The sequence below is a fragment of the Anomaloglossus baeobatrachus genome, chromosome 5 (assembly GCF_048569485.1).
Source record: "Anomaloglossus baeobatrachus isolate aAnoBae1 chromosome 5, aAnoBae1.hap1, whole genome shotgun sequence".
Lineage (NCBI taxonomy): Eukaryota > Metazoa > Chordata > Amphibia > Anura > Aromobatidae > Anomaloglossus > Anomaloglossus baeobatrachus.
This window is the reverse complement of record NC_134357.1, coordinates 528,048,135-528,070,403: the sequence shown is the minus strand read 5'-3', so window position 1 is coordinate 528,070,403 and position 22,269 is coordinate 528,048,135. Positions and strand designations below refer to the sequence as shown.

The 22,269-nt window shown below is 45.6% G+C and overlaps 1 protein-coding gene across 1 annotated transcript in view; it reads right to left on the bottom strand.

Annotated features, from left to right (window-relative positions):
* The window catches only part of LOC142312906 (uncharacterized), a 202,295-nt gene that overhangs the window by 68,661 nt on the left and 111,365 nt on the right, over positions 1-22,269 (bottom strand). The window contains 7 exon segments of the mRNA XM_075351893.1: positions 13,831-13,862; positions 13,864-14,579; positions 17,988-18,078; positions 18,274-18,362; positions 18,444-18,567; positions 18,650-18,829; positions 18,959-19,078. Coding sequence (XP_075208008.1) covers positions 13,831-13,862; positions 13,864-14,579; positions 17,988-18,078; positions 18,274-18,362; positions 18,444-18,567; positions 18,650-18,829; positions 18,959-19,078 — 1,352 coding nt within the window.

Here is a 22,269-nt window from a genome sequence, read left to right as displayed (position 1 = left end):
CAGGATACTTCATTATAGAAAGCGGACACCCCACAATCACACTCAACAGATGCCGAGCGGGAGATCAGATCGCACCCCAGCACACATCAGATCACACACACAATCACCCATCAGATCACACACACGAATGCTTCTGGCCAGCAGAATTCTGAGACGCAGTGCGGTGGAACGCAAGGACCTGCGGATTGAATGCTTACAGGACCTGCGATGACTTCCTCCCATCTTTCCCTGCGGCCGGAGGCATTCTGTACCACCAAATGTGGTAAGTGACTAGTGAATGTGTGTGTGTGTGTGTGTGTGTGCAATCTGATCGTGATTGTGTGTGTGCAATCTGATCGTGATTGTGTGTGTGCAATCTGATCGTGATTGTGTGTGTGCAATCTGATGTATGTGAGTGTGTCGGCCAGAAGCAGGGTAGGACGTCGTGCAGTGTACCTGCTGAGTGGGCCTGCCCGAGATCATAGGAGGACCTATGCAATAGGGCCCCAACACGGTAAGTTTTTTAACTGCATGAGAGGACACACACAAGCTAGGGACCCCAACGTAGAGAAATACTTTGGCGTAGTGTTGGGGCTCTATTGCATTGATCAATTCAGTAGCTAAATTTCTCTTGATTCATATGTTCATGGCAGTAATGCAGATTCCATTTTTCACATTTTCACTCTTACATATAGCTATTGGATTTTTCAAGTCAGTATTCACACAGCAGTTTCTGCTATTCCATGTATTCCCCTTACATAGTCACTGGTGTGCATACCTTATCTCCCCATTGTAATGTGTGGCAGACGGACAGGAGGTATGAGAATGGCCTCTGACCGCACCACATCCTTAGCTCTTCATTATATTACCTGGCCGGTGTGTAATGTGTGGCAGATGGACAGGAGGTGTGAGAACGGCCTCTACCGCACCACATCCTTAGCTCTTCATTGTATTACCTGGCCGGTGTGTAATGTGAGGCAGACGGACAGGAGGTAAGAGAACGGCCTCTGACCGCACCACAGCCTTACCTCTTCATTATATTACCTGGCCGGTGTGTAATGTGTGGCAGACGGACAGGAGGTATGAGAACGGCCTCTGACCGCACCACAGCCTTAGCTCTTCATTTTATTACCTGGCCGGTGTGTAATGTGTGGCAGACGGACAGGAGGTAAGAGAACGGCCTCTGACCGCACCACATCCTTAGCTCTTCATTATATTACCTGGCCGGTGTGTAATGTGTGGCAGACGGACAGGAGGTATGAGAACGGCCTCTGACCGCACCACAGCCTTAGCTCTTCATTTTATTACCTGGCCGGTGTGTAATGTGTGGCAGACGGACAGGAGGTAAGAGAACGGCCTCTGACCGCACCACAGCCTTATCTCTTCATTGTATTACCTGGCCGGTGTGTAATGTGTGGCAGATGGACAGGAGGTGTGAGAACGGCCTCTGACCGCACCACAGCCTTACCTCTTCATTGTATTACCTGGCCGGTGTGTAATGTGTGGCAGACGGACAGGAGGTATGAGAACGGCCTCTGACCGCACCACAGCCTTAGCTCTTCATTATATTACCTGGCCGGTGTGTAATGTGTGGCAGATGGACAGGAGGTATGAGAACAGCCTCTACCGCACCACATCCTTAGCTCTTCATTATATTACCTGGCCGGTGTGTAATGTGTGACAGATGGACAGGAGGTATGAGAACGGCCTCTGACCGCACCACATCCTTAGCTCTTCATTATATTACCTGGCCGGTGTGTAATGTGTGGCAGACGGACAGGAGGTATGAGAACGGCCTCTGACCGCACCACAGCCTTAGCTCTTCATTTTATTACCTGGCCGGTGTGTAATGTGTGGCAGACGGACAGGAGGTAAGAGAACGGCCTCTACCGCACCACAGCCTTAGCTCTTCATTGTATTACCTGGCCGGTGTGTAATGTGTGACAGATGGACAGGAGGTATGAGAACGGCCTCTGACCGCACCACATCCTTAGCTCTTCATTATATTACCTGGCCGGTGTGTAATGTGTGGCAGACGGACAGGAGGTATGAGAACGGCCTCTGACCGCACCACATCCTCAGCTCTTCATTATATAACCTGGCCGGTGTGTAATGTGTGGCAGACGGACAGGAGGTGTGAGAACGGCCTCTGACCGCACCACATCCTCAGATCTTCATTGTATTACCTGGCCGGTGTGTAATGTGTGGCAGACGGACAGGAGGTATGAGAACGGCCTCTGACCGCACCACAGCCTTAGCTCCTCATTATATTACCTGGCCGGTGTGTAATGTGTGGCAGACGGACAGGAGGTAAGAGAACGGCCTCTGACCGCACCACATCCTTAGCTCTTCATTATATTACCTGGCCGGTGTGTAATGTGTGGCAGACGGACAGGAGGTATGAGAACGGCCTCTGACCGCACCACAGCCTTAGCTCTTCATTTTATTACCTGGCCGGTGTGTAATGTGTGGCAGACGGACAGGAGGTAAGAGAACGGCCTCTGACCGCACCACAGCCTTAGCTCTTCATTATATTACCTGGCCGGTGTGTAATGTGTGGCAGACGGACAGGAGGTATGAGAACGGCCTCTGACCGCACCACAGCCTTAGCTCCTCATTATATTACCTGGCCGGTGTGTAATGTGTGGCAGACGGACAGGAGGTAAGAGAACGGCCTCTGACCGCACCACATCCTTAGCTCTTCATTATATTACCTGGCCGGTGTGTAATGTGTGGCAGACGGACAGGAGGTATGAGAACGGCCTCTGACCGCACCACAGCCTTAGCTCTTCATTTTATTACCTGGCCGGTGTGTAATGTGTGGCAGACGGACAGGAGGTAAGAGAACGGCCTCTGACCGCACCACAGCCTTAGCTCTTCATTATATTACCTGGCCGGTGTGTAATGTGTGGCAGATGGACAGGAGGTGTGAGAACGGCCTCTGACCGCACCACATCCTTAGTTCTTCATTATATTACCTGGCCGGTGTGTAATGTGTGGCAGATGGACAGGAGATATGAGAGCGGCCTCTACCGCACCACATCCTTAGCTCTTCATTATATTACCTGGCCGGTGTGTAATGTGTGGCAGATGGACAGGAGGTGTGAGAACGGCCTCTACCGCACCACATCCTTAGCTCTTCATTGTATTACCTGGCCGGTGTGTAATGTGTGGCAGATGGACAGGAGGTGTGAGAACGGCCTCTACCGCACCACATCCTTAGCTCTTCATTGTATTACCTGGCTGGTGTGTAATGTGTGGTAGACGGACAGGAGGTATGAGAACGGCCTCTGACCGCACCACATCCTTAGCTCTTCATTATATTACCTGGCCGGTGTGTAATGTGTGGCAGATGGACAGGAGGTGTGAGAACGGCCTCTACCGCACCACATCCTTAGCTCTTCGTTATATTACCTGGCCGGTGTGTAATGTGTGGCAGATGGACAGGAGGTGTGAGAACGGCCTCTACCGCACCACATCCTTAGCTCTTCATTATATTACCTGGCCGGTGTGTAATGAGTGGCAGATGGACAGGAGGTATGAGAACGGCCTCTACCGCACCACATCCTTAGCTCTTCATTATATTACCTGGCCGGTGTGTAATGTGTGGCAGAGGGACAGGAGGTATGAGAACGGCCTCTGACCGCACCACATCCTTAGCTCTTCATTATATTACCTGGCCGGTGTGTAATGTGTGGCAGACGGACAGGAGGTATGAGAACGGCCTCTGACCGCACCACAGCCTTAGCTCTTCATTATATTACCTGGCCAGTGTGTAATGTGTGGCAGATGGACAGGAGGTATGAGAACGGCCTCTGACCGCACCACAGCCTTAGCTCTTCATTATATTACCTGGCCAGTGTGTAATGTGTGGCAGACGGACAGGAGGTAAGAGAACGGCCTCTACCGCACCACAGCCTTAGCTCTTCATTGTATTACCTGGTCTGGCATAACGTTACTCACTAGTGATTGATGGCCCTGACAGAAGTTATGAAGCATTGAACGACCGCCCTATTACATGGAATACATTACAAGCTGCGGTCAGACACATTTCACCTATATGATGAATGTGGCAGCATGTACATCATTGTGAATAGATTTATTTCATAAAATAACCACTTTAAAGGGAATAAACCTTACATAGCAAAGTTTGCAATAGTGAGTTGAAAGAAAAAAAACATCTGCAAAGGGCGCCCTGCAACTAAAGGTCTTATCCTGATTAACTACTCATTAATTTTTTTTCTTTCCTTCGACTCCATGTGTAACACAACAACAAGAAACTTTAGTAACGTTCAGAAGTGTCTTCATCAAGACATTGGTCTCTTCCAGCCAATCACTGACCTCAGCAACTCGTTCCAGCTACATCAGATGAGCCACGGAGATCTGTGATTGGCTGCAGCAATGTTGATGTGATGTCACAGCCAAACAGTATAGAACATCACCGCAGTGAAGACGGTGCTCAATCTGGTTTGGGGGTGTACATTTACACCGCGTGCAGAATTATTAGGCAAGTTGTATTTTAGAGGATTTTTTTTATTATTGATCAACAACTATGTTCTCAATCAACCCAAAAGACTCATAAATATCAAAGCTTAATATTTTTGGCAGTTGGAGTGGGTTTTTTTTTTAGATTTGGCTATCTTAGGAGGATATCTGTTTGTGCAGGTAACTATTACTGTGCAGAATTATTAGGCAACTTAATAAAAACCAAATATATTCCCATCTCACTTGTTTATTTTCACCAGGTAAACCAATATAACTGCACAAAATTTAGAAATAAACATTTCTGACATGCAAAAACAAAACCCCAAAAAATGAGTGACCAATATAGCCACCTTTCTTTATGATGACACTAAGCAGCCGACCATTCATAGATGCTGTCAGTTGCTTGATCTGTTTACGATCAACATTGCATGCAGCAGCCACCACAGCCTCCCAGACACTGTTCCGAGAGGTGCACTGTTTTCCCTCCCTGTAGATCTAACATTTTATGAGGGACCACAGGTTCTCTATGGGGTTCAGATCAGGTGAACAAGGGGACCATGTCATTATTTTTTTCATCTTTTAGATCTTTACTGTTCAGCAACGCTGTGGAGTAGTTGGATGCATGTGATGGAGCAATGTCCTGCATGAAAATCATGTTTTTCTTGAACGATACCGACTTCTTCCTGTACCACTGCTTGAAGTTGTCTTCCAGAAACTGGCAGTAAGTCTGGGAGTTGAGCTTCACTCCATCCTCAATTCGAAAAGGTCCCACAAGTTCATCTTTGATGATACTAGCCCATACCAGTTCCCCACCTCCACCTTGCTGGCGTCTGAGTCGGAGTAGAGCTCTCTGCCCTTTACTGATCCAGCATCTGGCCCATCAAGAGTCACACTCATTTCATCAGTCCATAAAACCTTTGAAAAACCAGTCTTAAGATATTTCTTGGCCCAGTCTTGACGTTTTATCTTATGTTTCTTGTTCAAAGGTGGTGGTTTTTCAGCCTTCCTTACCTTGGCCATGTCCCTGAGTATGGCACACCTTGTGCTTTTTGATACTCCAGTAACGTTGCAGCTCTGAAATATGGCCACACTGGTGGCAAATGGCATCTTGGCAGCTTTACGCTTGATTTTCATCAATTCATGGGCAGTTATTTTGCGCCTTTTTTGCCCAGCACGCTGCTTGCGACCCTGTTGGCTATTTGACATGAAACGCTTGATTGTTCGGTGATCACGCTTCAAACGTTTGTCAGTTTCAAGACTGCTGCATCCCTCTGAAAGACATCTCACAATTTTGGTCTTTTCAGAGACCGTCAAATCTCTCTTCTGACCCATTTTGCCAAAGGAAAGGAAGTTGCCTAATAATTAAGCACACCTTATATAGGGTGTTAATGTCATTTCACCGCACCCCTCCTCATTACAGAGATGCACATCACCTGATTTACTTAATTGGTAGTTGGCTCTCAAGCCTATACAGCTTGGAGTAGGACAACATGTATAAAAAGCATCATGTGATCAAAATACTCATTTGCCTAATAATTCTGCACACAGTGTATTTGCACAGTCAGTGTTTGCAACGTTTTGGAAGTAGCGTGTTTGTTTGCATACAGAATGCTGCGTTCTACAGTACAAGCACAGTGGATGGATTTATAGAAATCTCTTGCCCACGGTGCTGCTTTTCTCTGCTCCGTAAACTTACATGTGGCGCGGCTTTCCAAGCTGCAGCATGTCAATTTATGTTCCTGTGGCCAGAATGTTCTTCATAGGGAGAAAAAAGAAAAAGTAGGTAGCACACTGAACCCTGATAGTAGGCGCGGACTGCTGCATTCTCCTGCAGACCACACTCACATTTCCACAGGCGGGCTGACACTGCGTCAGCTGCTGTACATGCAACCTAAGAGCTTACTTTGTAGTCTTCCATATCACTTAGTCTATGTGGAAAAAAATAATGTGAACACTTTCAAATCTAGTACCACTAATATACTAATCGCATACTGATAGATGACAGACAGAACATGAGTCAACAGTGTGATGCAGCAGCAAAAAAGACAAGCACAATTGTGCAATGTATTTACAGAAGCACAGATAATAATACGTTTTATTTCTATAGCGCCAACATTTTCCACAGCGCTTTACAATTCAGAGGGGACATGTACAGACAATATGAGAATACAAAATAACAAAATTAAGATACCAGGAGCAGTGAGGGCCCTGCTCGTAAGCTTACATTCTATGAGGAAATCGGGGAGACACAAAAGGTGAATGGGGGGAGAAAAGCTTGTCATATATGGTCCAGCCATCGATCACGTGAAGTAATTATCACCCTCTACTCCTCTTTGGTCAGACCTCATCTGCAATTCTGAGCACCATGTCTTAAAAAAAGACAGCAACAAATTGGAACAAGTTCACAGAAGAGCAGCCAGAATGGTGACCGGTCTATAACCTGTCCAATGAGGAACGGTTACAGGATTTGGGAATGTTTAGCTTGAAAAAAAGAAAACGGAGAGGAATCTTAATAGCCATCTGCAAATATCTCAAAGGCTGTCGAACTAGGGTTGACAAGGACAAGGACAAGGAAAGAATAGAAGCAATGGAATGAAACTGATTGGGAAGCGTCACAGATTAGATTTTGGAATAAAAACCTTTTGACAGCGAGGGTGATCAATGACTGGAACCACAAGAGGTAATGAGTTCCCCTTCAATGGAAGACGTAAAAAGGAGACTGGACAGACACCTGTGTGGGATGATATAGTGAATCTTGCTTTGAGCAAGGAGTTGGACCTGATGACCCTGGAGGTCCCATCCAACTATAACATTCTATGATTCTACTGCAGATAATCTACAGATACAGTAGAATAAATCCCAATTGGCATGATGACATGGTTTTTAGCCAAGTGTGTCCATTTTAAAAACGCCCCTAGGGACCTGCTCCTTTAGCCCACTAGAGTTTAGCATTTTCATAGCGAGCAGGCTAAATCCCAGTGGGCAGAAGGACCTGGTCCATTAGATCACTAAGTCTTGTATTAAAACAGTTATTGGGACCTGGTCCTTTAGCCCACTAGGATTTAGCTTTCGCATAGAGAGCAGGCTAAATCCCAGTGGGCAGAAGGACCTGGTCCATTAGATCACTAAGTCTTGTATTAAAACAGTTATTGGGACCTGGTCCTTTAGCCCACTAGGATTTAGCTTTCTCTCTATGGAGTCGGCTATTTCCCAGTGGGCAGAGGGACCAGGTCCTTCTAGCCACTGGGATTTAGCCACGACCCTGGATATATGGCTGCTCTGTGCTTACAGGACCTGTGATGATGTCACATGGAGGGGAGGAGTCAGGGGTCACATGATCAGCTCCTCAGTGTATGCAGGACTTTGCTGTGCTGGTTGTCATGGGGCTGGATGAGGGGAAGGTTATGTGTGGGGTCAGGAGGGGTTTACAGTGTGGATGTAGCAGAGCCGTGTGTACATAGCAGAGCCGTGTGTACGTAGCAGAGCCGCGTGTGTACGAGGTGTACGGAGCGGAGCCGCGTGTGTACGAGGTGTACGGAGCGGAGCCGCGTGTGTACGAGGTGTTCAGAGCAGAGCCGTGTGTGTACGGAGCGAAGCCGCGTGTGTACGAGGTGTACGGAGCAGAGCTGTGTGTGTATGGGGTGTACGGAGCGGAGCCACGTGTGTACGGAGCACAGCTACGTGTGTACGGAGCGGAGCCGCGTGTGTACGGAGCGGAGCCGTGTGTGCATGAGGAGTACGGAGCGGAGCCGTGTGTGTACGAGGTGTGTGGAGCCGTGTGTGTACGAGGTGTTCGGAGCGGAGCCGTGTGTGTACGAGGTGTGTGGAGCCGTGTGTGTACGAGGTGTACGGAGCGGAGCCGTGTGTGTACGAGGTGTACGGAGCAGAGCCGCGTGTGTACGAGGTGTTCAGAGCAGAGCAGTGTGTGTACGGAGCGGAGCCGCGTGTGTACGAGGTGTACGGAGCAGAGCCGTGTGTGTATGGGTGTACGGAGCGGAGCCGCATGTGTACAAGGTGTTCGGAGCGGAGCCACGTGTGTACGGAGCAGAGCCGCGTGTGTATGAGGTATACGGAGCAGAGCCGTGTGTGCATGAGGAGTACGGAGCGGAGCCGCGTGTGTACGAGGTGTACGGAGCGGAGCCGCGTGTGTACGAGGTGTACGGAGCGGAGCCGCGTGTGTACGAGGTGTACGGAGCAGAGCAGTGTGTGTACGGAGCGGAGCCGCGTGTGTACGAGGTGTACGGAGCAGAGCCGTGTGTGTATGGGTGTACGGAGCGGAGCCGCATGTGTACAAGGTGTTCGGAGCGGAGCCACGTGTGTACGGAGCAGAGCCGCGTGTGTATGGAGCGGAGCCGCGTGTGTACGAGGTATACGGAGCAGAGCCGTGTGTGCATGAGGAGTACGGAGCGGAGCCGCGTGTGTACGAGGTGTACGGAGCGGAGCCGCGTGTGTACGAGGTGTACGGAGCGGAGCCGCGTGTGTACGAGGTGTACGGAGCGGAGCCGCGTGTGTATGGGGTGTACGGAGCGGAGCCGCATATGTACGAGGTGTACGGAGCAGAGCCGTGTGTGTATGGGGTGTACGGAGCGGAGCCGCATATGTACGAGGTGTTCGGAGCGGAGCCGGAGTTTGAAAAAAACCTTAAGCTAAAAGCAGTGACGTACTGGGGTACTGCCTGCATCGCCCAATAGATTACGGTCTGTATGTGCAATATCACCGGTAGGACCGGAAAGGTAAATGACCGAATTCCTGTGCTGCTGCGGGACGTGTGGACTGGTGTGAGGATCCTGCAGAATTCACATTCTGCAGGATCCTCACACCAGGCACAAGCCTGCACATAATTATATCCATGTGACTACATAATCATCCCATTCCATTGCTACCTGCAGGATATGACTGGCCAATCTTTCTGAGGTTTAATTCTAGCCATTTAATATTGCCATACAGCCCATAGCATAGACTACTGTGGCGCAACCCCATTGCAGAAGCGACCCTTAAAGGATACAGTGCATAACGCACCCCAGTACGTCACTGCTTTTAGCTTAAGGTTTTTTCAAGCCACTTATGCGATAGGATCTACCTATTACTGATTTTTGTCTCCAATATACTTATCTTGATAAAAAAGTCCAGTCTGACGAAGGCATATTGCCGAAACGTCGACTTATTGTGGACGAATCATGTGTGCATATTTTCAACTATTTGAATCAAAATAAAATTCAGCATTATATCAACACACGTCTCTTTTTTGGGAGTAGTAGTGTGCCGGGGTTCTCTCTCTTTTGGTTGTCGATTTTTTACTCCCGTGCACCTACCTACCGGTGACGCAGGGCTTCCCCTCTATTGTGCCATGTGTATAACATGTACAGAGCGGAGCTGTGTATACGACATGTACTGAGCGTTACCGTGTGTACGAGGAGCATAGAGCAGAGCAGTGTGTACGATGTGTACAGAGCATTGCCATGTGTGTATAAAATAAATGGAGCGGAACCATGTGAATGGAACGGAGCCGTGTGTGTATGACATGTGCAGAGCGGAGCAGTGTGTGTACTACATGAGCGGAGTCCTGTGTGTACGGAGCGGACCTGCGTTTGTACGAGGTGTATGAAGCGGAGCTGAGTGTGTACGAAGTGTACGGAGAGGAGACGAGTGTGTGCGACATGAGCGTAGCCCTGTGTATAGAGCAGAGTTGCATGTGTACGTAGCGGAGTTGCATGTGCATCACGTGTACGGAGAGAAGCCGTGTGTGTACGACATGTGCAGTGCGCACCACCATGAAAGAAGCTGGTGCGAAACGTGCATCGGGATGGAGAGACACCTGGCCGCGAGCTCCTCATGATAATGTTTATGAGAGTAAGGTATTTATCAGAAATTATACTATATTGTAAGTGCAATATACATTGACGATATGTGTGTTGCTTATATATTTTTGATTATATGCACTTTCATGCGTGTGTTTAGCACAATAGTGGGGTGACTAGTCCTGCCTTTAAAGTGCACAATAATAGGTATTTTATAATAGCCTTTTATACGGTTTAGATTTGCATGTGCACTAGCAGGTCTCTTTACCTTATCTATTTGTGCAATAATGAGGATTTTGGGTTAACTATTCATATGCATTTTGCATTTAATCTTATATGCTCAGTGAAGTTTATAAATTCCAAACTGATTGTTATAAGCTCTGTATTCCTATCCTGGCACATCGGGTGTTCCCTCTATTCTGTTTTTTTTGTTGTTTTTTTTTAAAAATAGGATTTAATAAACTTATATATGTTTTATTCATTTTGCATGAATCTCTTTATCCATGGCCTTACAGGTATATATGGATTGAGACTGCACAATCTACCCAAAAGTGACCCCATTCTAAAATCTGCACCCCTCTCACTGCTCATAACTACATCAAAGAAGTTACGGTAATTAACCCTTTAGGTGCTTCACAGGAGCCAAAGCAATGTGGAAGGAAAAAAAATAAAATTTTACTTTTTAAACACAAAAATGTTATTTTAGCCATAACATTTTTGCATTTTCACAAGGGAGAAAAGAGAAAGTGCACCCTACAATTTATTGTGCAATTTCTCCTGAGTACGCCGATACCCCATATGTGGTAAAAATCAATTGCTTGGGCGCACGGACAGAGCTCGGAAGGGAAGGAGCGCCATTTGAATTTTTGAACGCAAAATTAGCTGTACTCATTAGCGGACGCCATGTCGGGTTTGAAGACCCCCTGAGGTGCCTAAACAATGGAGCTCCCCCCACAAATGACCCCATTTTGGAAACTAGAGCCCTCAAATAATTTTTCTAGATGTTTGGTGAGCACTTTGAACCTCCGGGGGCTTCACAGAAGTTGATAACATTGAGCCGTGAAAATATATATATATTTTTTTTACCACAAAACTGTTACATTAACCACGTAGCTTTTTTTTCCACAAGGGTATCAGAGAAAAATGCACCATAAAATGTATTGTGCAATTTTTCCTGAGTACGCAGATACCTAATATGTGGTGGAAAGTAATTGTTTGGGTGCACAGCGGGGCTCAGAAGTAAAGGCGCACAATTTGACAGCAAAATTGGTTGGAATCATTAGCTGACGTATCCCCAAATGCATATTGCATTTGGAGACCCCCTGAGGTGCCTAAACAATGGAGCTCCCCCACAAGTGACCCCATTTTGTAAACTAGACTCAAAGAATTTATCTAGATGTTTAGTGAGCCCCAAGGGCTCCACAATAGTTGATAATGTTGAGCCATGAATACAATTTTTTTTTTTACCACAAAACTGTTACTTGAACCAGGTAGCTTTTTTTTCACAAGGCTATCAGGGAAAAATGCACCATAAAACTTATTGTGCAATTTTTCCTGAGTGTGCATATACCTTATATGTGGTGGAAAGTAATTGTTTGGGTGCATGATGAGGCTCAGAAGAGAAGGAGCAGCATTTGACAGCAAAATTGGTTGGAATCATTAGCGGACGCCATGTCACATTTGGGGACCCCCTATGGTGCCTAAACAGTGGAGCTCCCCCACAAATGACCCCATTTTGGAACTAGACCCCTCAAGGAATTTATCTAGATGTTTGGTGAGCCCCTTGTACACCCAGGGGCTCTGCAGAAGTTGATAACGTTGAACCGTGAAAATTATTATTTTTTTTTACCACAAAATTTTTGCTTCAACCAGGTAGCTTTTTTTTTTTTTTTTTACATCGGTATCAGGAAAAAAATGCACCATAAAACGTATAGTGTAATTTTTCCTGAGTACGCAGATACCTCATATGTGGTGGAAATCAATTGTTTGGGTGCCCAGCAGGGCTTGGAAAAGAAGGCGCTCCATTTGACTTCTCAAACGCACAGACGCAGTGCATCACTGATCGGCCGCTGCAGGACGCATGGTCGGATGAGATACAAAAAGCGTCGGGGATACGGAAAAAAGTCACGACGAAAATTGAGTAAGGATGCCGATCCCTTATGTGCATCCCTGAATAGCGCTCAGCCGCTGCAGGACCCACACACAATGAGATGCAAAAAAACGATGCAAGATGCGGACAAAAAAAAAAAAAAAAAAGAGTCCCGACGAAAATTGACCACGGATGCAGATAAGTTATCTGCATCACTGATCAGCGCTTGGCAGGACGCACGGACGGATGAGGTGTAAAAAAAACGGACAGGGGATGAAAAAAAATAAATAAATTATACTCACAGTACCCAGAGGATTAGCAGGAAGATCACTGACCAGAGGAACTGCAGGAGGAATAGCAGGCAGCAAGTGGACAGCTTCTTACAGGAGCAACAGGCAGGAAGTTGGACTTCTGTCCACAGAACATTTTCTCAGAAGGATAGTGATTTGTCAAGGTACTCTTTGGCAAAGATCAATTGCTTTTATGCCCTTTCTTTAGCGATGGTTTCTTCCTTGGAGGTCACCCATAAAGCTCTGCTAGGTTGGGTATGGTACTTGTTGAAACCATGACCCCAGACTGCTCCAGGTTGGCTTTCAGGTCTTTGGATGTTTCACATGGTGATTTATACACCATTTACACCAACCTTTTGAAGACATCTCTTCTCCCCCCCCCCACTCATTGGCTAATTCATGTCACATGGGCACCGACAATTTATCACAAGTGATTCTCATTTGTGATTTACAATAGATGAGTCAAAATGTGTTTCCATACTGATTTAATAGAAAGGGCCAATATGAGTGTCACAGCAGCTTTAAGTTTTTCAATTTTCCCCTCCCATTGTTTTTGGTTTTAAATTGTTATTTGCCCTTTTGTATTTAACACAAGTGCTCTGTGCAAAAAAAAAAAAAGTTGTTTCACTTTATTTTTTCAGGAGATATTCCACATTATATACTTAAACTTCATGGGTGCCAATAACGGTGAGCAGCCGCACAACCCAAGTGCCCTACAACTACGCCCCCAGAGCGGCCAGACCGGCGAGGGATGATTGTGATCACAGCAGGTATTCCTAACGATTTATTGATTATTTTGTACAGCATTACTAACTAGTTCAAGAATATAAAAAAAAATTTCGACAAAATTCTAATATTTGAATATATCAAAAATGGAGCATGACAATACTATATGTCCATAAAGTGTATATGAAACAAGTGAAATCCTCAATGAATGAATATTACGTTTTATTTGATTTTCTGATAACAGATATCAATTAGTAACTTCATATATTTTTATTCTAATGTAAGTTTTAAATTGCTTTTTTTTCTCATTTACTAATTCAGTTTTACTGTCTATATTTTGTTTTCTTGTACCATTTATTAACAAAATATTTTTTTTCTCCCCCATTTTTAGTCGTTTTGGTGGTCAAAAAAAACCAAAGGTTTTCAAATAAAACATTTCACACCCACTAGGTATTATATTGGCTTCTTCCCTGTGTGAGTGGTTTCATGTTTAAAAAAGATCTGAATGGAAGGTGAAACATTTCCCTTATTCTGAACACAGATACGACTTTTTTCCTGTATGGTTTCTCTGATGTACATCAAGATATCCTTTCCTTGTGAATTGTTTCCCACACTCTGAACATGAATATGGCTTCTCCCCCGTGTGTCTTCTCTGATGTATAACAAGATTTGATTTCTGTGTAAAACATTTCCCACATTCTGAACATGAATATGGCTTTTCCCCAGTGTGAGTTCTCTGATGTATAAGAAGGGCTGATTTCTGTGTAAAACATTTCCCACATTCTGAACATGAAAACGGTTTTTCTCCTGTGTGAACTCTCTCATGTACAATAAGGTCTGATTTCTGGCTAAAATATTTCCCACACTCTGAACAACAAAATTTTTTCTCCTTTGCGGGAATTTTTTCATGTATAACAAACATATTGAGGGAAACACTTTTTTCATATTCTGCACTTGAACATGGCTTCTTTGCTGTGAGAGCACTTTGATATTTAACACTTTTTTTGTGATGCTTATCTTTTTCAGTAGTCTGTGATGCATCAGATGATAGGTCCTGTTTAACAGGATAATATGATATATCTTTGCTGTGATGGTATGATGGGATATCTGGAATAATGGCATTCGCTTCACTTATATCTTGTGTGACCTCAAAGTTATCTGATTTAAAAATTGAAGATATCAGATGTCCTTGTGATTTCCTGGTACAGTCATCTGTCAAAATTAAGTACAATTGTTTTATATTAAAGAAAAATCCAATTTTTATATTTAAAATCAATTAAAATTATAAATTACCCTATTTTTCAGACTATAAGACACACTTTTTTTCCCAAAACTTTTGGGAGAAAGTGGGGGGTGAGTCTTATAGTTCGATGGCTGTGGTGGAGCAGGTCATCAGAGGCAGGAGCAAGCTCTAGCAGCGCCTACCGTGACCACGTGGGCTGCTCATTAGCCTCATTTCATATGAACTGCATCCCGATGTCCATCATCTCTCAGTCCTGAAGCCGGCGCTGAGAGGTAGGCGCGTTGTTGGGCGGGGAGGGGGGGGGATGCATACTAAACAGCAGGCCCGCGTGATCATCCCTGGCTCCTACAACATGTGTGGCTATATTCACTGCCCCCGCGTATCATCATTAGCGCGGGGGGCAGTGAATAAGTATACTCACCAGTCACCGTTCCCTGCAGCATTGCGATGACCTCCTGTCTGCCTGCCCGCTGGTGTGTGTGGAGAGCGATGGGCACAGCGATGATGTCGTCGCTGTGCGCACGGCTCTACACGGGTCAGCGGTGCTGCTGCTGGCACACACAGGAAAACAAACGATGCTGCATGGAGTGAGGAAAGGCGAGTATAAAGGATGTGGGCCATATACCAGCATGAGGGCATATAACAGGATTGGAGCACATATCAGGATGGTGTATTTACCAGGATGGGGGACATATATATATATATAAAAATGGGGATAATATACAAGGCAGGAGGATCATTACCACAATGGGGTACCTTTAGTAGAGAATTTGGGGACATTACACCCATAACAGTGTCAGTAGCACATCCTCGCCCCATAAGTGTGTCATAACCACATTGTTTGCTTAAAATTTTATTATCCTATTTTCCTCCTCTAAAACCAGGGTGCGTCTTATAGTCAGAAAAATACGGTATATAACTAAATTCATCAAGACAAACATTTGACAATCTAACATTAGACTTCAGAGGATGAGCAACCAGAACATGATATTCAGTTCTTTTTGATCATTCTCCCTCCCAAATAGTGGAGTAAAAAGCTGTATTAAAAATGTTTTGTAGCCCAAACTGAAAAAAAAAAAAGAAACCGACAAACCCCAAAGCCCCCATTCAGCTTCATCACTGGTGAATTGAAAATTAGAGGGTTCCACACTACTAGTAGCTGAAAGACTTTTAAACCCCTTACCGTTATCTGCCGTACAATTACAAATTGATAGTGAGTGTATGGAGCGAAGCTCAACTATACACAGTAATACATCTCCTAAAGTTATTGCATGCCACCCTGACAGCCTTCATTGTTATGGATTTAATAACTAATAGTAAAACATCTCTGGGTAGTTAGGATATGTGGATTGATAGTCCTTCATAGTCAAATCAATCGTACGGCTCAATATTTTCTGTGAGTTTTTTTTAACATAATGGGCAGCACTGTGCTCAGTGGTTAGCACTTTCTACATACAGTTAGGTCCAGAAATATTTGGACAGTGACACAATTTTCGCGAGTTGGGCTCTGCATGCCACCACATTGGATTTGAAATGAAACCTCTACAACAGAATTCAAGTGCAGATTGTAACGTTTAATTTGAAGGTTTGAACAAAAATTTCTGATAGAAATTGTAGGAATTGTACACATTTCTTTACAAACACTCCACATTTTAGGAGGTCAAAAGTAATTGGACAAATAAACCAAACCCAAACAAAATATTTTTATTTTCAATATTTTGTTGCGAATCCTTTGGAGGCAATCACTGCCTTAAGTCTGGAACCCATGGACATCACCAAACGCTGGGTTTCCTCCTTCTTAATGCTTTGCCAGGCCTTTACAGCCGCAGCCTTCAGGTCTTGCTTGTTTGTGGGTCTTTCCGTCTTAAGTCTGGATTTGAGCAAGTGAAACGCATGCTCAATTGGGTTAAGATCTGGTGATTGACTTGGCCATTGCAGAATGTTCCACTTTTTTGCACTCATGAACTCCTGGGTAGCTTTGGCTGTATGCTTAGGGTCATTGTCCATCTGTACTATGAAGCGCCGTCCGATCAACTTTGCGGCATTTGGCTGAATCTGGGCTGAAAGTATATCCCGCTACACTTCAGAATTCATCCGGCTACTCTTGTCTGCTGTTATGTCATCAATAAACACAAGTGACCCAGTGCCATTGAAAGCCATGCATGCCCATGCCATCACGTTGCCTCCACCATGTTTTACAGAGGATGTGGTGTGCCTTGGATCATGTGCCGTTCCCTTTCTTCTCCAAACTTTTTTCTTCCCATCATTCTGGTACAGGTTGATCTTGGTCTCATCTGTCCATAGAATACTTTTCCAGAACTGAGCTGGCTTCATGAGGTGTTTTTCAGCAAATTTAACTCTGGCCTGTCTATTTTTGGAATTGATGAATGGTTTGCATCTAGATGTGAACCCTTTGTATTTACTTTCATGGAGTCTTCTCTTTACTGTTGACTTAGAGACAGATACACCTACTTCACTGAGAGTGTTCTGGGCTTCAGTTGATGTTGTGAACGGGTTCTTCTTCACCAAAGAAAGTATGCGGCGATCATCCACCACTGTTGTCATCCGTGGACGCCCAGGCCTTTTTGAGTTCCCAAGCTCACCAGTCAATTCCTTTTTTCTCAGAATGTACCCGACTGTTGATTTTGCTACTCCAAGCATGTCTGCTATCTCTCTGATGGATTTTTTCTTTTTTTTTCAGCCTCAGGATGTTCTAGTTCACCTCAATTGAGAGTTCCTTAGACCGCATGTTGTCTGGTCACAGCAACAGCTTCCAAATGCAAAACCACACACCTGTAATCAACCCCAGACCTTTTAACTACTTCATTGATTACAGGTTAACGAGGGAGACGCCTTCAGAGTTAATTGCAGCCCTTAGAGTCCCTTGTCCAATTACTTTTGGTCCCTTGAAAAAGAGGAGGCTATGCATTACAGAGCTATGATTCCTAAACCCTTTCTCCGATTTGGATGTGAAAACTCTCATATTGCAGCTGGGAGTGTGCACTTTCAGCCCATATTATATATATAATTGTATTTCTTAACATATTTTTGTAAACAGCTAAAATAACAAAACTTGTGTCACTGTCCAAATATTTCTGGACCTAACTGTATGCTGTCATTTGGCTTTAGAGATCTGGACAAGTAAGGATGAATATCTTCTAATTCCAGGGGTCAGGATGGATTCTATTAAGAGTTGTAAATTCTGGACAAAAAAATCACTTCCAATGCCCAAAGTAACAAGAATCATACAGTGATCCAGCGAAAAAAACGGTGACTACTTGATTGTGACATGGCTGGACTAGACCACTGATAAATCAGTGACAGGCGGTGACTGAGAAAAACCTGAGACCTCTCTACATTTAGTGGTTACTACTCACCTGGGTAGCCATATGTAGGAATCTCCTCTTTACACCGCTCATCACCCCTCACATATGTCTCTGTAGTATTAATGTGGTTCAGATTTTCACCCTGAAACACAATGTAAAAGTCACAGACAGATGGAGAAGTCACATCTATGATCAGGTCTAATCCTGCCATCTCCACCGCTCTCATTACACAAGCATAACACATATAACACTGGTGGATAAAACAAGACTGAGCACAAGACCTTCACAGCCGTCTACACATCATAGGGAGATTTCATGTCACCTTTTCTCCATCTACCTGATAATCACTGGAATTCTCTTGTTTACAGTCCTGTGGGAGAAGAGGATGGGGACATCTCTCTGGTGTGGTCCTCTTACTGGATGGAACTGTAGGAAACATACAGAGATCGAATACATTCTTTACATACAGACAATTATAGGCCGTGTGTAGCTAGTCCTGTCTATTACCTGGTGATGTGAGGGGCTGGGGAACCTCCATCATGACGTCTTTGTACAGATCTTTGTGTCCTTCTAAATACTCCCACTCCTCCATGGTGAAATAGACTGTGACATCCTGATATCTTATAGGAACCTGACACATACAATGATACCATTATCCCCCCATTGTTTCATAGCGTTCTTGTATAATGTCCCAGCATTCCCAGCATTGTCACCTCTCCAGTCAGCAGCTCAATCATCTTGTAGGTGAGTTCTAGGATCTTCTGGTCATTGATGTCCTCATGTATCAGGGGGTGAGGTGGAGGTACCATGATTGGGCTCAGGGGTCTTCCCCATCCCTCAGACACAGGGTCCTGACAGCGCTCACTAGAGGTCTTCTTCACTACTGTGTAATCCTGGTTATGGAGAGACACATTAATAAATCTCACTACAGACATTTCCAGAGTCCTCACCTCTCCAGTTCTGTCCATCTGTTATTCCCATAGATAAGAATGATGTAATGTGACGTCATCAGAATCTCTCACCTCTCCAGTAAGCCGGAAGAGGATCTCTAAGGTGAGGTGTAATATCTTCTCCGCCATCTTGTCCCTGTCCATATTCTTTGTTGATGGCTCTCCACTGAGAGGATCCAATATTGTAGGGACCTGAATGGGAAAAAGATGAGCTGATGTAAAATCATAAAATTCTCATGTATTAATAGAATTACTGGAGACATTAATGAGAAATTTGTTGATGTTGTATTGGTCCAAATGAGATATCGTGGCACTCTTGGTATAAGTTGGGGTGCAACAGAAGGGTCCAAATCCAGAAGATAAGAAGTAAAGCCAGGCACTCCACGACGAATGCAAAAGGTGCATTTATTTCTGTAGCAAATTCAGTGAAAATTAAACAAACAGACGTTTCGGTTGAGTATTAAGGGTGCTTTACACGCTGCGACATTACTAACGATATATCGTCGAGGTCACGGTGTTTGTGACGCACATCCGGCGTCATTAGCGACATCGCAGCTTGTGATACCAAGGAGCGACGATTAACGAACGCAAAAACGTCAAAAATCGTTGATAAGTCGCTCCTTTTCATAACATCGTTGGTGGGGCATGCCGCTGGTTGTTCGTCATTCCTGCGGCATGATACATTGCTATGTGTGACACCGCAGGAACCAAAAACATCTCCTTACCTGTGTCCACCGACAATGAGGAAGGAGGTGGGCGACATGTTCCGGCCGCTCATCTCCGCCCCTCCTCTGCTATTGGGCGGCCGTTTTGTGACGTCCCTGTGACGCCGAACGCACCTCTCCCTTGAAGGAGGGATTGTTCGGTGTCTCCAGCGACGTCGCAGAACAGGTATGTGCCTGTGACGCTGCCGTAGCGATATTGTTTGCTACGGCAGCGATCACCACATATCGCACCGACGGGGGCGGGTGCTATCGCTCGCGGCATCGCTAGCAATCGCTAGCGATGTCGCAGCGTGTAAAGCACCCTTTAGACCTTCATCAGTTTCACATGCTGCTAGAAGAGAGCTACCTGCATTGGTGGCATAGGAATGAAAGCGGTGTCTGCCGCTGCTGAGGATAAAGGGTAAAGTACGGTTTCTGGAACGCTTCAACTTTGCTCCTTTCACCAAGGGCGCTAGTATACAAATGGATTTGTATCAACAATAGGGATTGCTGGGTAACACCATCTCTGAGGCGAGGAGCGGGGGGAGGGGTGCTGTCAGGCCCCGACGGCCGAGATTGAGGAGCGTGGGGGGGTGCCGGTGTCAGTGGAGAGAGTGGACAATCATGTGAGCACAAGTATGATATTTGTACACTTCTGGCCACATTCTGATTTGATGTGTCCAGCCTCAGTCAATTCATTTTCATTGAGCTTGTCTGTTCAGCACATGACCACATCTATGTAAATCGCATACTTGCAGCTTCATAACCTCCCACTCTCACCGCCGGCAACAGAGAATTCTGGTAGCGTGCAGTGTGCACACTGTCAGAATTCAGAAGGCTGGAGTCACAGAGTGACACAAGGAGTGACTGCAGACTCATCACAAATTTGGACAACCCCTTTTATGCTCCTAACAACATAAATAAAAACATAGTAACCCTTAACTTGTCTGACGGCACAAGACTTTATTAAAGAGATTGTCCACTAATTTAACATTAATGACCTTTCCTTAGGATAGGTCACCAATGTCTGACTGGTCAGGATCCAGCACCTGGCAACCCCGCCAATTCCCTACTCTAGGTGTCAGTGGTGGCAGGTGGCCGGAAGTGCTCAGTTCTGGATCTGCGCCGTCTTCTGATAGTGGCAGCAGTCTCCTATTAAAAATAATGAGGTGGATGTGCAGTACCCGGCTGCAGACACCATCAGAGGACGGAGCAGATCCAGAAATAAGCATTTCCGGCCACCTGCACCATAATCAGCTGATCAGTGGGGGTCCCATTGCGCTCACATCAGAAGCAATGCGCAAGTGGGACCAAGGCCTAATGATAAGACATTGTCAGTATCACAAATAAATATTTACATTCAGGTACCTTATAAATGATGTTGCCTCTGCGTTATTTCTTTCTATTCTTCATCTTATCCTGACGCAATGATGACTTTTCACATTCACATCTAGTCTCTGCAGATTTCCATCTTCTCCGGTCTTCTGTAACACATCCCGACACGATGCCCCTAAAAGTTGCAGAATGATTATAATACTTCTACTTAAAAATATCCGCCCTACACTGTGCCCCAGAATAAATAATGGCCTCTCACAGTATTCTCTGTACAAAATATGACCCACACTGTCCCTCTTATGATACATGCCCTCCACATTCCCTCTCTTTCCATACTGAGCCTACTGTTTAGTGTCCTTTACACTGTGTCCCCTAAAGGGGGCTTTACACGCTGCGATATCGCTAACGATTTATCGTCGGGGTCACGGTGTTTGTGACACACATCCGGCGTCGTTAGAGACATTGCAGCGTGTAACACGTACGAGCGACCTACAACGATCGCAAAAGTCATAAAAATCGTTGGTTTTGGAGAGGTTGTCCAAACACCAAATATCGTTGTCTGGTAAGTAGCGATGTTGTTTGTTGTTCCTGTGGCAGCATACATCGCTATATGTGACACTGCAGGAGCGATGAACATCTCCTTACCTGCCTCCACCAGCAATGCGCAAGGAAGGAGGTGGGCGGGATGTTACGTCCCGCTTATCTCCGCCCCTCCGCTTCTATTGGACGGCTGCCTTGTGACGTCGCTGTGACGCCGCATGATCCGCCCCCCTCAGAAAGGAGGCGGATCGGCGGCCAGAGCGACGTCGCAGGGCAGGTAAGTCCGTGTGACGGGTGTTAGCGATGTTGTGTGCCACAAGCAGCGATTTACCCATAACGCACAACCGACAGGGGAGGGTACGCTCGCTAGCGATATCGGTACAGATATCGCAGCGTGTAAAGCCCCCTTTATACTGCCCAGTCTTTATACTGTGCCTTCATAACACTCCCCCTCCTTGCTAGAACCTCACACTGTCCTCCCATTCTGCTCCCTCTCCATACCACCCCCCTCCACTACTCAGTCTTTATTCTGTGCTCCTCACATTCTTCTCATCCCTTACTGTCTCCTCACTACCTCCTGTGTGTCCATATACTTTTCCACCTCACTCCCCATCCTGCCCACTTGCTCCTCATACCATGTCACTCTTTATTCTGTGTCCTCAAAATTTCTTTCCAGTTCGTTCCACATCCTCTCTGTCCCCATACATCACCCCTCATCTTCTCTGTCCCCATGCATCATCCCTCATCCTCTCTCTCCCCATGCATGAAACCTCATCCTCTCTCTCCCAATGCATGAAACCTCAT